Source organism: Pteropus alecto, unplaced genomic scaffold, assembly GCF_000325575.1.
Source record: "Pteropus alecto unplaced genomic scaffold, ASM32557v1 scaffold87, whole genome shotgun sequence".
NCBI lineage: Eukaryota > Metazoa > Chordata > Mammalia > Chiroptera > Pteropodidae > Pteropus > Pteropus alecto.
Window position 1 is genome coordinate 7,029,616 of NW_006443225.1, and position 14,831 is coordinate 7,044,446.

General features: G+C 41.5%; 2 protein-coding genes across 4 annotated transcripts in view; one reads left to right on the forward strand and one right to left on the reverse strand.

The window, feature by feature from the left end:
• Window positions 1-7,782, forward strand: part of CLVS1 (clavesin 1) — a 120,184-nt gene extending 112,402 nt beyond the window's left edge. For both annotated transcript variants that reach the window (XR_003043697.1, XM_006923989.3), the window contains one exon: window positions 6,640-7,782. Coding sequence is in view for 1 of the 2 variants with exons in the window: in XM_006923989.3 (XP_006924051.1) it covers window positions 6,640-6,727 (88 nt within the window). In the remaining variant the exon portion in view is untranslated. The remainder of the gene's footprint in view (window positions 1-6,639) is intronic.
• Window positions 7,783-8,417: 635 nt separating this feature from the next.
• ASPH (aspartate beta-hydroxylase) overlaps window positions 8,418-14,831 on the reverse strand; it is a 180,363-nt gene continuing 173,949 nt past the window's right edge. For both annotated transcript variants that reach the window (XM_015598670.2, XM_015598671.2), the window contains exon 25: window positions 8,418-10,699. In XM_015598670.2, coding sequence (XP_015454156.1) covers window positions 10,549-10,699 — 151 coding nt within the window. In that variant the 3' untranslated portion in view covers window positions 8,418-10,548. The remainder of the gene's footprint in view (window positions 10,700-14,831) is intronic.

Consider the following 14,831-nt stretch of genomic DNA (forward strand, 5'->3'; position numbering starts at 1 on the left):
TGCCGAGGTAGAGAGATAGATACTTAGACTATCTGAGCAAATTAAAGTCTGAATTGTAGAACTTTGAAAAGTGAAGTCTAACTATTTTCAAGAACAAATGGTGATCGTATCCTAGTTTGGTAGAGTTCGGGAAACCTTGAGGCTAAAAGTGTCACCTCATCCCAGGTCAGCCTTTTACAGTTGAAGAATGTGGGATCAGAGAAGCCGAGTGAGGTGCTCCACAGAATCTCACAGCAAGTTAGTGACACGGATGATGAGGAGAGGCACATAACCCTGGGCCTAGTACACTGCCATCAGTTCACGTCTCAGAGGCCCTTATAATGAACAACCGAAAACATTTGTAGTCATGACATAAAGTCAACGTTAAATTTGTTCTATGTTTAGAAAGAACATTTCTTTTTCTCCAAGTTGTTTAAATTTCTTCCTAAAGTGTTCTCATATTATTTATTCATTTAGACATTTTTTAAAGTGTATGCTCACCTTCATCTAAATGATAACAAATTAGTGGAGTCTAAACTAATGAAGTTTCCTTTTAGTTAGAATTCAAGCAACAACAGTGACACTCAGAAAACAAGTCTCATGTCCCGTGGGGTTTGTGTGTGTCAGTGTGAGGATTAAATAGGTTAATGTGTAGAAAGAGCTCAGAACAGTGACTATTGGCAGTGACAGATAATAACGTTGTCGAGGCGCTTTAAGGTGACTGGATTTCTAAGTGAGGGTTAGTGTATTTCTCAGAGCTCAGCCACAAGCACGATGGAGTAAATGAGGCTTGAGACCAATACAGTCCAACAGAAATACAGGGTGAGCCGCACATGCGACTTAAAGTTGTCTTGTAGCCACATTATAAAAGTAAAAAAAACAAAACAAAAAAAACCATGAAATTAATTTTAATGTTTTATTTAATGCAATGTCTTAAAAACTATAATTTCAAAATATAATTTCAAAAAGTATTAATGAGATATTTTACATTCTTTTTTATAAAAATCTGGTTTATGCGTTTACAGCTCATCTCAATTCAGACTGGCCCAGTGTTAAGTCCTCAGTAGTCACGTGTGGTCAGGGCTCCGTGCTGGACAGCGCTGCTCTTGTCCTATTCTCTTGTGAGCTGAGTTTCACAAAAGCAACCTGCTTCCATCCTTCTGAAGGTGCACGTGCTTCTCTTGCCTTTTCTTGTTATAAGATTGAGTCGTCCATGCCCAAGCTCATCAGTTAAATATAACTACATTATACACTTGAATTTGAGTTATAGTACACATAGGCAAGAGCTGAGTATTTGGCTCACTCTAAAAAGAGTTCACTTCGGAAGTAATAGAATATTTTTCTTTGTTTTCTTTATATTTCCAATTCAATAAATAGTGGTCTTTAGAGAATGAATGGGTAGGGTCTGATTCAAAAGCGGGTTCGACTGAATCACTTTGAAGCTTACAGCTCTGGCTTTCCTCCTGTGACTCTTGGGGATGCCTGAGTTTGAAGGCAGAGTGCTCGTGCCCTGAGCCGGGGTCTGCATAGCTCAAGCCAGGCGATGGCAGGTTATCAGTAAGAAGAACATGTGGTGACAGCTGTTGAGATAAGGTAGCTAAATAAAGTTTTGGAAATAAACCTCTGACTGAGAACAGAACTCTCAGGCCACTTGTAGGTCTAAGCAGAATGCACTAGCTCATGGTGAATGTTCTCTGTTTTCTTCTTGTTTTCCATGGAATTTACTTGCCTTTGGAATCAGTAAAAATTAAACTGTGGCTATAGATATTTGATGATATGAAGTGGGAAAAAGTTCCAAATTTTGGAGAGGAAAAGAGGAAGGGAGAAGGTAGAAAGGGAGAGAGAATGGCAGAGCAGGAGGGAGGGAGGGGAGAAGGTGAGAGAAAGGATAGGAGAGATAGAGACGAAGAGAACAAAATGTGGCCACCGTGGCCAGAGTGAAGGCTTTGCTAGGGTGGTCTGCCACACCACTGAGACAATTATGGCTGAAATAGCTCAAATGACTCCCCTGCCTGCCCTTGGGATTAAGCTGGCTTTCAGTGTGGGAAAGAGGACTCAAGAGAAAAGTCTGAAATGTTTATTTTAGCAGAAGTGTTAAGCTTCTTGTGAGAAGGCAAAGCCCCTAAACGGGGGAGATTATCACCAAGAGTGATCTGGACAACAGTTTCAAGGCAAGTGACTCCTCCGTGGGTAACACACTAAATACACAATTCCCGAGCTCTCTGTTTACAAGTGGCGGAGACATTTTTTATCAGCGAGCAGCCGAACAGTCTTCCCAGAGGTTGCTTTGACTCAGCTAAATAAACTGAGGGCAAGATTGAAGGAGGGCGTTTCTCTTGGCTTCATTTATTTGTACTAGATTTTTATAAAAATGATATTTGCTTTATGCTTTTCCAGTATAGTTCAAATACTTCACAATATAGTGTTACTTATATATAATGTTCATCGTGTGACCAGGTAAATGAAACTGTGTCTTGCTGAAAGTAGACAGGGTACGGTCATCCTCTCCATCAGGGAAGATGCGGACAACAGAAATTGTTTGGTTCTGCACGCTCAGTCAGTCCCTCAGACTCGTTCAGCTGTTACCTGCCACTCACCCGAGACAGTTAACCGGCTGAGATGAGACGGCCTGCGTTCCGTGTCTCTGCTGTCACGACAGTCTCTGAAAGAAATCACTAGATCCAAATTGACCCCAAGTGGAGGTGTCACCTTGATGCAGAACAGGGCAGATTTCCCTGAGTGGCCCTGCACTGGGAGAGAAAGGATTTTTGACTGAAGGCAGGAAGGAATTTAAGTGCAAGGCAGAGTCAGAGTCAAAAGGAAAGTTTATCGGAGAAGGGGTAACACTCCACAGACAGAGTGAGGTCTCCTCTCAGAGGCAGAGAGTGAGAGAGCCTGAGGAGACTCAGAGGGACAGATAGGGAAAAAGGCAGTGAGAGGGACCCCAAGTGTTGGAGGATGCAGTTTATATATCATTCTTAGTTTCTATGAATTACAGTTTTAAGACTTTGTTTACCTATTTCCTTTGATGGTATGGACATACGGTGTGAAACGTAAGAATATGTAGCATGAAAGGCCTGCTGGCAATTCCTAGCCTTTGATCTATAGGTTCCTGTGGTTTTAGCCACAGGGAAAGACTGATTTTATTTTGCGTAGGGCAGCCACTTAAGGACTCCGCTTTCCCTTCACGGTGTGGGGAGATGGTTTGTTAGTAGTCCCAGCAGAAATCTTCCTTCTTTCTGCACGTTTCTCGTGGTCTGGCCATCAGCATTCTACGTCTCTGAACACAGCTCAATTTAACATTTATTTCTCTTGTCTCCTCCCTGCGTTAACCTGAACGGGACAATGAATGATGTCACTGTGAATGACAGCTTTTCCCTTTCTTCCTTTCCTTCTAGAGGTAATGCCCCCCTCCCCCAAACAGCTTCTCCTGGGTTCCTATCATAGTAACCTGTTCGTGGGTATATGGCTGGGTAACTGAAGCAATATTTCCATAAAAGAATGAAGGTTTCTGAACATTGGCATATAGCAAGAAATGCTCACAAATATTTCTGACCACGAATGAGTATAAATAAACGACTTTGAAAATTCAGTAGTTGAGAATCTGTCGACTTTTTTCTAGTGGCTCCCAAAATAGGGTCAGGATAGTTTAAAAACAAATCCAATACTCACTAAAACCACAATGATTTGGATGGTTAACACATTTCAAGATCCAAAAGGATGGAGCTAGGATGAAAATAAGAGCCAAATTGAAAAGGATAAAATTTAATACTCAACCATGCACCTTCAAGATGGGAGAGCGAGCAATGGCTTCATAGCAGCCTGTGTAAATAGAGCTGAAATTTCCCTCGGCTGTGTTATGAGTGCCAGAAAGGCAGATGCAATGTTAGGCACATTTTCTGTGCTTCAACAGAAGTATACAAAAAAAAAGAAAAAAAGAAAAAAAGGAAGCAATTAATTTCATTCTATCTTGAGGTGATGCCCTGTGGGCAACCCGTTGAAGAGATGCAGGAGAGGGCCAGAGTGGTCAGTTTTAGGAACCTTGGCACGGCGGAGTCTGATGAGCCTTGGTGAGGGCAGAGAGAGGGCTGGAGTGCACTAGATAAATACTGAAGGGCTGTTTTGTGGACCAGGTGGATTATATGTACTCTGGTGGCTCCAGAAGACAGAAATGGTATGTAGATGTTACAAAAAGACAGGTTTTAGTTTAATGTAAAGAAAAACTTTCTAGCAGACTTGCCTCTCTAGGGACGTGGAGGAGTGGGTTTCTGAAGTTGAATATATAGAGGAAGAGGCTGCATGGCTCCCCTACTGAATAGTTCTTATTGGGTTAATCTAGATAAAGGTCCCTTTGGACTCTGTGACTGTGATCCACTTAATGTGTTGTGAAATAAAGCCAAGTTACACGAAAGCAGAGAAATGCAGTGTAAGGTCTGTAAGGTAGAGTGGCCATCACTGTCCGCCATTTTCACCAGGGTCTATGGGCAAAGCCGTTAGGCAGCTGTCCGAGGTGCTGGAGGCCGTTCTTTATGTGGGTGGTTGTGTTCCTCTGGTTTTCATATTTATTTGCGTTTGTTTTGTCTTCTGAGTTTTCGGCTTTCTCGTTCCTTTTATAAATCTATTAACACTCCCCCAACAACGGGTCCTTAATTAGAGAGAAATGCATAGAAAATGAGTAAAAGAGCTGAGCTAAGTTACTATCTGGGGCTTCCTCTTCCCTGAGAAGTAAATGAATCCATTTCACTTTCGCAGTTAGGCGTGTGGCATCTACAGTTGGACCATTTGACTGGATTGATACTTGGAGTAGAACTCCGCCCCCCCATTGTTCTGAGACAATTGTATGGATTTGCCTCTTTGCCTCTTTGTTTTCTACAGTACATGCATATCCTGTAGATAAGAATCATAGGCCAAAAAATTATTTTTACAGTGAGGTGGAAGGAACACTAAATATTTCAGCTAAACAGCTCTGCAGCTTCAGGTACATCCAGAAATATGAGGGCGATAGACCTGTCCTGTTCTCCACTCTCTATTTGTGTCACGTTTTCTATGCTCCTTGATTTTTTTTTTTTGTTTGTTTGTTTTTTGGTCCCTTAGTGTTTTTCCCCATGTAAAAAATGAAAACAGTAATAGCACCACTCCTTAGGGTTGTGAAAACAAGTTAATATATTTAAAGTTATAATACATCACAAATATTAGTGTTACAGATTGTTTGGGGCCCTCAAGACCACCATCAGGTCTGATAATTTGTGGAAGGACGCACAGGACCCAGAAAAGTTGTCATACTCACAGTTATGGTTTGTTCCAGCAAAAGAGTACAGATTAAAATCAGTAAAGGAAAAGGGTGCATTAGGTAGAGTCCTGGTGCACTGGGCCAGCTGCAAGCTGCCCGTTATCCTCCCCGTGGAGTCACACAGACAGAGCTTAATTCTCCCAGCAATGATGTGTGACATGTGCAAAGTGTCACCAACCAATGAAACTCACCCATGTCTTGGTGTCCAGGGTTTTTATTTGGGGGACAGGTGGGGGGGTGGTGTACAGGGCAGAGGGGTGAGCCAATTAGGCATAAAGACTTAGCTACTCAAGTCTTCAGCTCCTCTCCTTCCCCTTCCCCCAGCATGAGGGCAGACTGATATGAACTGATACAGCCCCAAAACACGCAGTCAGTATAAATCACACTGTCAGCATACTATATGGCATGGCCCGAGGTCTCAGGTATACATAGACGCTTTTATCGGGCAGGATACCCCAAGGGTTTAGAGGAGTCAGCAAGGGAGGATCCTGAGACCTTCAGAATAGAAAGGGCCCGGGCAGCTCAGGTTGTACGTTTTGTTTGCTCGTTTTAACAATCTAGTTCAATTTTTTTTTTAATGTTTTGAGTAATTTTTTTAGTATGTGAACATTTATTGAACGTCTTCTGTGTGCCTAGCTCTAACAACTTTCTCTTTATAAACTGAAAAATAATTTCAGTTTCAATCCATGTTATAAACTTAGGAAAGAAATGGTTATTATACCAATATGAAAGGACACAGCAGAAACTAGAGATCACTACTATTATCACAATAATGGTAACAGAGTGCTCCATAACTATTAAGTACAATTACGTGTCAAATACTTTATGTATGTTTTTGGTTGGAGTCCTTATCGACAACTGTGGGAAGCAGGTAATAGTTCAATTTTACAGATGAGAGAATAAAAGTCCAGGAAGTTTTAAGAACTCCTCAGCCAGCCAGGAAGAGGTAGGGTCTGCATTTACCATCTGACTGAACATCATTCGTGATCATTTTCTGTGACCTTGAGAAACAAAGGGTCTAAAAAGTATTTTGAAACATTAAAAATTCAACAAAATTTATTTGACTTTACACATCTCAAGAGCCACAGAATGTTCAGACATGGGGGCAGGGTAGTAGCTAAAACACGTGTTCATCAGTAGATAAGATTTCTGCCAAGGAGATTCAAGATGCCTCTCCCCATAAAAATAGGGTATGAAGGACACTAAAGCAAGGAAAACGGGGCTACAAAGGGGGAGAAATGATGTGGCTATTTTGAGTGTGTTGATTAATAAGAAGAATGTAAAATCTGAATGCTCTTCAAGGTTCCAAAGTTGCTGCCACAATGAAATGTTTGTAATTGTGTCTTTTTCTTTCTGTTCCCTATTATTAGATCTCAGTCAGTGGTAGAAGCTGGGACCCTGAAACATGAGGAGAAGGGCGAGAATGAGAACACTCAGCCACTCCTGGCTCTGGACTGAACCCCGAGTCACCCCACGCTCCTGCACATCGCCAGCCTTCAGTGGCATCAGCCACCTGGGAAGCACGGGCGCACCGACTCACACAGACACGTGCATTCGGCTTGACACAAGACCCTTCACTCCTGCCACCCAGCAATGACTGTCACCAGCCACTGGTCAGAGCAGCCAAAGTGGAACAAAGACCTGAGAGATGTTTTTGTTTTTGTTTTTGTTTTCCTTCTTCAGCAAGGGGATTGGAGGATGAAGCAAGGCAGTTATGAAGCAAGGCAGGATTCTCCCTCCCCCCATAATTATGGTATTCAATGAATTGAAGAGAAAAACTAAATCTGATCCACACACTGCATTAGGACAAAGATTCTTCTGAGGCATCACGCAGAGACCCTCTCCAGTTTTTGCAGTTTAAGATTAAGTGCTTTTCCAAGTAGATACATCAGAATTAAAATGTGCAGCAGACACGATTGTCAAGTTTAATGTAATGCAAAGCCCTGGGACAACAGTATCTCCAGTAATTTCCATTCTTACTGAATTATTTTCTTTGACCTCATCACCAGCATCAAATTGTTCAGCCTAAGAGCATGTTCTCGGAGGTCGGCTATTTGCAGAGTTTGCTTATTTTGACATCCTGCAAAAATGAGTTTAACGTCACATCTTTTGTCAGGCCAGCAGCTGATTATTATGAGCTGACTTTAAAAGAAAGGCACACAATTTGAAACATGATTATTTCATCTTAGCAATGTGACTTCCCACAGGCTACCTGTGTCTGCAGGTGGGGTGGGGGTGGGGGTCCCACCGGAAACACATGTCAGTGACTGATGAATCCACTTAAGTGGCCTCACATGGGTCACTACAGCAGAGAAAAGAGCTGCTAAAGCATTTAACCCCCCACCCTCCTGCAGCCAGTAAAGGTTGTAGAGAAAGGGCTTGGCTGTTGCTGAGTGGGTAGGTATTCGGTCATGGAGGAAGACTCTTAAAGGATGGTTAAATATGCGACTATGGAAAATAAGAGAAGACTGGGAACGCAGGATGAAATGCCAAAGACCGTTTTATTTCTTTGTCTATTCTCCTTAGAAATGGAGCCGCCCCCCCACCCCCACGATCCATTCAAAGGAAATTAGATAAAAATAAAGATATCGTAGCATATGATATCCTTACTTGTGCCATGTTTCCCAAAACCAGGTGTATGTTTTCATGTATCTCTTATTATTCTCCCAGCCATGTGCATGACATGGGCATTCATTAGTATGACCAGCTGGTGCTCAATGTCAAATAAAAATATTTTAGTTGAAAATGGATAGTAAAATACAATTTTACATTTTAAGGATTTGGAAGGGTTAATTTGTTAGCCAAAATATTTAAAGGAAAGAGGTGATTCAACTGGCCATAAATCACCCCAATGGATATTATTACTAATCCTAACCATTTATTACATCTCTTTCTCGATGGATCTAGGGTTTTAATTTTTTTTTCTACTGGTAGAGAATAATAACAAGTAATTTTTGTATTCCAGCCTTGAAATAATATTGAAATAGAATTTAAAATATTTGTAAACCAACTGAATCACAGTATTAAAAAATCAATGCATTTTGTGTAGACATTTCAAATAATGAAATTAACACTGAAACAATTCTACCCATGCAGTGACCGGGACACTTTTCCCATACACCATGACATAGGGAAGAAAGACGAAGAATTAAAGTGAATTAGAAAACCCATTTTATTACTTGGGTTTATAAGACAGTTGTGGAATCCAACTATTTAAAATGCTCTTGGAGGCCATTAATGCCAACCCTTTGCAACAGTAATAATGATTCTGGCTTTTCAATTGGCACTATTTAGAATCCTCCTGTAGTGACCTGATTTTAACTACCATATTATAATTACTAAGTTAAGAGCTAGTTTTTACTCTATTCCATAATTTCATTACATGAATGTAAGATGATGGTACAAAAATGACAACTTATACTTTCAATATCTTAACGTGTATGAACATACGAGAACCAAATTTGATAAGTGACATGAATGTTATCACATGAGCAATGGATTGTATTGTCCTTTGTTGGTCATTTCCTTTGTTCAATAAATACTGAAGGACACAGATACCTTTTTTTTATTTTTCAAGAGTTTGCTTTTTTTCCTGCACTTTGGTAATGAATTTTGATATTTTTCCTCACATACTTCATCAATTTTACTGAGACTTTTGAATATTGGCAAAACAGAAGGGAACACAAAAAGTACTTTGCAAACTCTTCTGGAAGCTAATGTGCTTAAGGACAAGCAGAAGAGGTCCATTTCAATTTTAAAGAACTTTTTTTTTTTTTTTTTTAGAATGAGATAAAGAAAGCATCCTCCTCTGACCTTAAATGGAAAAGAAAGCACAAGTGCTTTTTCTACGTGTGAATGAAATTTGGTAACGTATGTGTCAAGTTTTCATCATTTTTGTTCATACTGGCTTAAAATTCAGTGCACAAATAACATTACATTCTTACAACTAACATTTCTGATTAGCTTTAATTTAGAAAACAAAATTTAATGCGTTCATAATATTCTAAATTAATGACCTGGCCATCTTTGGAAAGAGTAGGCAAGATCATTTTTCAACTGTTATTTCTATGCTGTGGATAATATTAAAGCTACCCTGTGGATAATAATTGCAATGTTTCAAAGTGATGTGTAAAGGGCAAAGGTTTCTCAAGCCAGGGAGCTGGAAGTGTCTTGTAAACTCTTTCAAATGGGAAAGCAATCTCAGCATCCTACGCTCAGGACAAAAATCCTGGCATTTTGGGTCTTCCACTCTGCCATCCTTCATATTTTTACAAAATTGTGATGGGAATCCTCTCAAAGACTCCGTTACTCACGTGGACCCACAGTAGGCAAAGATGCTCTGGATTCCAACCCCGTCAGCACAAGGATCAGGGGCCAGACGTCCTAGCAGCCACCTACCTACCAGATCCCGAGAGGAAACTTTTACTTGCAGAAATTTTACTTTTTCTTCTCAAGACTTAATCCTTGGCATTTAAAAAATTTTTCATGTAGCATTTTTATAACTCAATATAAAATTCCACGTCCCTTTTTCGTGTAAATCTTCCTCTTAGAAACGGTCATTTCGACAGTATCTCCTCCATTCACATAGCGAGGACAGAAATTAAGACACTGGCTTTCGATGAAGAAAGCAAATAGACTCGATGGGTAGGGAACAGTACAGTTCATAGAGACTGGCATAATTATGTCTTTCTTCTTTGTGTAGGAAAATAAAATTGCTTTTTTTCATGAGTGCATTGGACTAAAAATAATTAAAAGAGGGAAGTCTCAGTTCATGAGGGAAGTTGCCATTAAACAGCTAGAAGTAAAGCATTTACACAGCTTGTCGTTAAAATTAACAACAACAACAAAAAAGTGGTATGTGATGACAAAATCATCTAGCTACTCTAGAAAAATATAATTGCATAGAAAAATTACAAGCCAAAGCAATCTATTCACAGTTTCTACATATATTCTCACTGTATGTACACTGATTTAGCCTATTCTTAATGGAAAAAATATCTTTGGCTGGCAAGGTAGAAGCTATCATGTATTCACCTGAAATACGGGCACCAGATTGGTGCCGTCATGGGAAGAAATACAGCAGGGTATTTCCTAAGTGAATTGCAGTGAGGCAAATATTCCCTTTAGTGTCTTCTAACCCTAAGAGGAGATTTAAAAATTTTCAGGCCGAAAATCAAGGGAATTAAGGGCCTTGGTGTTTGAATTCCCAGCCCCGCACCCAAGGAGACAGAACCAGAAAGGCGGCCTTTCTCCCGTGTGTCCTGAGACTGTATGACATGCTAAATTGCAGGAAGGCTACGTCTCTGCTGGGGTGTCAGCTCTGGGTGCCACACATCCACGATGAATATCAGCCGGAAAGACGTGGCGTCCTGCCACACCTCGTGCTCAAAGGAGTCGTCAAAGATGAGCACCTTGCCTTCTTCCCATGTCCTGGAAGAGAAGAACATGGATTCTTATGATTCTGATGCCTGAGGATCGACTCACGTCTGTGCGCAGAAAGGCACCATCAGGATAAACTGCGCGATATGACCGGGTAACTGGCCCGCCAAGCCAGGATTTCTTCTTCCCTTGGTGACTAAGAAAGGATATCAATTTTCAATGCTCAGCGCGGAAGATGTACAAAGGGCAGGAGGCTGGTGGTAAGGGCATCCTTGTTCTTGATAGAAACCTAGGCAAAGCTTGTTTAGCTGGGCGAGCATTCAGGAGACATAGATAGACTCAAAGAAATGACAGAGTATGTATGCATTACCATGCAACACCAATCTTGAAAGAAAGGCAAAGCTCAGAAAAGAAAAGAAAATGACAAGAAGAAAGAAGAAAACGATCCGTGGCTCCCACAGTGGGGTGGTCATTTTCTAAGTCTTAGCATCGTCCGTGGGATTGCGTGATGTTAATGGTGCCACTGACAAGCCTACAATATAGGCAGGAGGTGAGGGGGGAGTGTGCTCAAAAGGGACAAGAAGCAGTCCACGTGTGTCCACAGCAGCAAAAGGTGGAAGCAACCCAAGTGACCACAGGCGGATGAATGAATAAGCAAAACACGATATACACTCACAGTGAAATATGACTCAGCCTTAAAAAACAAGAGCATTTTCACACATGCTACAACATGGATGAACCTTTAGGAATGTGAATGCTATGTGAAATAAACCAGTCACACAAGGACAAACATTGTATGAGTCCACTTATACGCCATATTTAGAGAGGTCAAATTCTTATAGACGGAAAGAACGATGGTGAGCTGTTGTTCAGTGGGTACGGAGCTTCAGTTTTGCAAGATGAAAAAAGTTCTGTGGATGGGTGGTGACGGGAGTGGAACACGACTGGACGTAATGTCCCAAACTGTACATTTAAAAATAATTAAGATAAAAAATTTTATGTTATGTGTAGGTTACTATAATTAAGTAAAAAAGGGGAAAGGCAAAGGGGACTGTGTCGTAGACGAGAAAGGGGGAGAGAAGCCACATGGCATGGTGAAAATGTCATGGATTTCAAAGGGCAGCAGATTTTACCCTCGTGGCCGCCATTTACGAGCACGTGACCCAGGGAGAGTTACTCAGCGTGTTTGAGCCTTTATATTGTCACTGGCGTAGTTGATGTGAGGGTTAGCAGATGCTTGGCACATAGCAGATACTTAATTGATGGCAGAGAATATAAAACAGAAGAAGAAGAAACATATTTTAAAAATAGGAAAAAGGTACAAGGTAGAGGCGATGATGTTGGGAAGTGGCATAACGTTGCCAGAAATAACCTTGGCATCAGTCCCCATGATTTAGCCTTCATTTGAAAAAACTGAACTCTTCCAAGGGAATGAGATATAGAAATACTTAAGAGAATCTCTGAAATATACTTTGTGCTGCAATGACAAGTGATTCGCAGTATTTTATTTTCAAGAGAATGTGGAACTTGCTTAAAATACTAGAAGCAATTAAAATAACTAACTAGAAAGTTCTAAGTTGCACAAAGTAACATTTTTTCACTAGATTCTGATAGGTATAAGATAGCTAAATATTTAGAAATGCTTTAAGGGAGAAAAATCTCGAACATACCATTTATTAATTGAAATTCCTTGTACACTGGGACAAGCTTTCATCTCAGAAACACACTGGCTCATTTATGGAACACCAGTTCCTGGGAGGATAGAACTTTAGTTACTACTGGTTTGTGGCTTTTCAGATATTTTAAGTCCAATATGGACTATTATAAACCATTGATTAAACAATTTTTTTTTTAAATGAAAAATCTAAGAGGTATTCCAAAAGGTTGGATTCTTTCAGGGCCATAAAACTCATGGGAAAGTGTTTCCTATTAGACTTCCATTTGCCCTTCCATTTTCTTTCATACAGTTCCCCAGAAAACAGCAAAGATACTCAATTACTGACTATAGATTCTTAAATGTAGATTTCTTTTTGAATACTTAAAAAATGGCGTTTTTCAATCTCCTATCAGAGCTCGGTGACTAAGAGCAACTTTAATTAAGAGGGGAACATAAGGGGGCAGCAGAATCCACCCAAGTGATGCACAGACCGAAACGAGTTGGGGTTAATGGGGGATGTATCACCTGCCTGGGAGAAGATGAGGGTCTCCACAACAGAAAGAGACAGGGCACAAGGATGTCAAAGGTCCTTGGCTCTCTCCTGAATAAGAAACAAGACTCCCACTGCAATGCAAAGACAGTTTTCAGGCCACTTGCTTTGTGAGCAAAGCTCCCCCAAATATGATTACATTATACTCAAGTGACATGGGAAGAGCTTTCGGAGAAAAGACCTCCAGAGAAGCCTTTGAAGGAAGTCTTCCCGAAGGCGCTCACACTGCCTTTCTCAAGGGTTCAGAAGAACAGGGCTTGAGGTGGGGAGCTGCACCCCGTCCCTGGATGGTCACCTCGGCTCACTTCTAGAGTTTCCCACCATTATGAGAAGGACGCCTCCTCTCCCTGGTTTGCAAAAAGATACAAGAATATCTGGCCACAAGACACAGCAATATATATAATTCCTCTATTCCTCTATTAACGATAATGATAGACTGTTGTCAGCACATAGCTAATAACTATACTTTGGTCATAGAATCACCATAAATATTAATAATGCTGAGTATCATTAATAATGATACTAGGTGCTTATAGAGTCTCCCACCTAAAAACATCATAGATCTTGTCCCAGTGACCTTTGCTAAAATGTTCTCAGGTAGGTAAATAACATGGTTCTAATTTTCCAGAACAGGAATCACATGGAAGCAAGTTCAGATGTCTGCAGTGGTACGGTGATTCTGTGGAAGAAGCAGAAAGCCACTAGACTTGCTTTGTTACAGCCCAAACTTTTAGATCATGGTACTAGGGGATGTTCTTAGTGCCTGCAGATGCTGTGCTGAGGCGGCCTGTACCGTATTTAAACTGGCCGAGTGGATATAGGAAAGGGTCACAGAGTTCAGCAACAGGATACTTAATACGGCTCTTATTAATTCCGATCTATGAAAGTTCCTCAGTCTGACGCCACTGGAAATTGTAGCACACAGTGGAACTGAAATGTACAACAGCATTATCATCACTTCCCTTCTCTCTCCTCCCAATATATATAGACCGAAAAACCCACACACACCACTTTCCTTCCTTCCTTCCTTCCTTCCTTCCTTCCTTCCTTCCTTCCTTCCTTCCTTCCTTCCTTCCTTCCTTCCTTCCTTCCATCCATCCATCCATCCATCCATCCATCCATCTATCTATCATCTATCTATCTATCTATCTATCTATCTATCTAATCTATCCATCTGGACAAAGCATTTTTCTGGAAGCCAGGACACCTGTGTTCTTGTTCTGACTGCTGCTAACTAGCCACATGGCTGTGACAAAGCACTTCACCCGGGGGCCTCGGTTTCTCCATTTGTGCAATGATAGAGTTGGAAAAGATGGTCTCTAAGGCTCCTTTTTCGGCACCAAAATCCCCTTAATTCTCTGAGCCAAGCTGTTGGTTAGGGCTTCGGTCTTCATATTGTTTCACAGGATATATTTAACAAGCTTTCATCTGAGAAATGGGTACAGCATTTGCTATTTTGTTTACTGTCAAAGTATTAATTTCGGTAAAAGGCGGCTAACTTCACAGAGCCTCTCTTTGAACCCGCTCCACACGTAGGCACCCCAGTTCCTCTCACCACCCCCCGTGGGCACAGCCGTTGCACAGGCTGCCGCAGGGCACCTCTCCTCTCCAAGCAGGTCTGGGATCCAGACTCGGCCCTGCTGTCCACCCCCTGTGCTGCCTCTTTCTGGAGCTTCTGACTTTCTCCTCTTTGTCATCCTGGAGCAGAGAGCTCTGCCACGCAGCTGAGAAAGCCAGAAAAAGGAGGACAAGGAGAGGGAGGAGGGAGAGGAAAACTGCCCCCTCCCCCTCCCTCCACAGCTCTAGTTCCAGGGTGGGGCATGGGGAGGAAAAGGAGAAATGGGGGGGAGGGGGAAGGGTTGCTATCAGCCATTCTCCTGAGCCCTCCCTGTCCCGTGGTCTGTACAGGTGCCATTCCTCCACCAGCCCGGGCCCCACCGATGCTCGATGCCAACCACGCTCCTCTTCCTAACTCC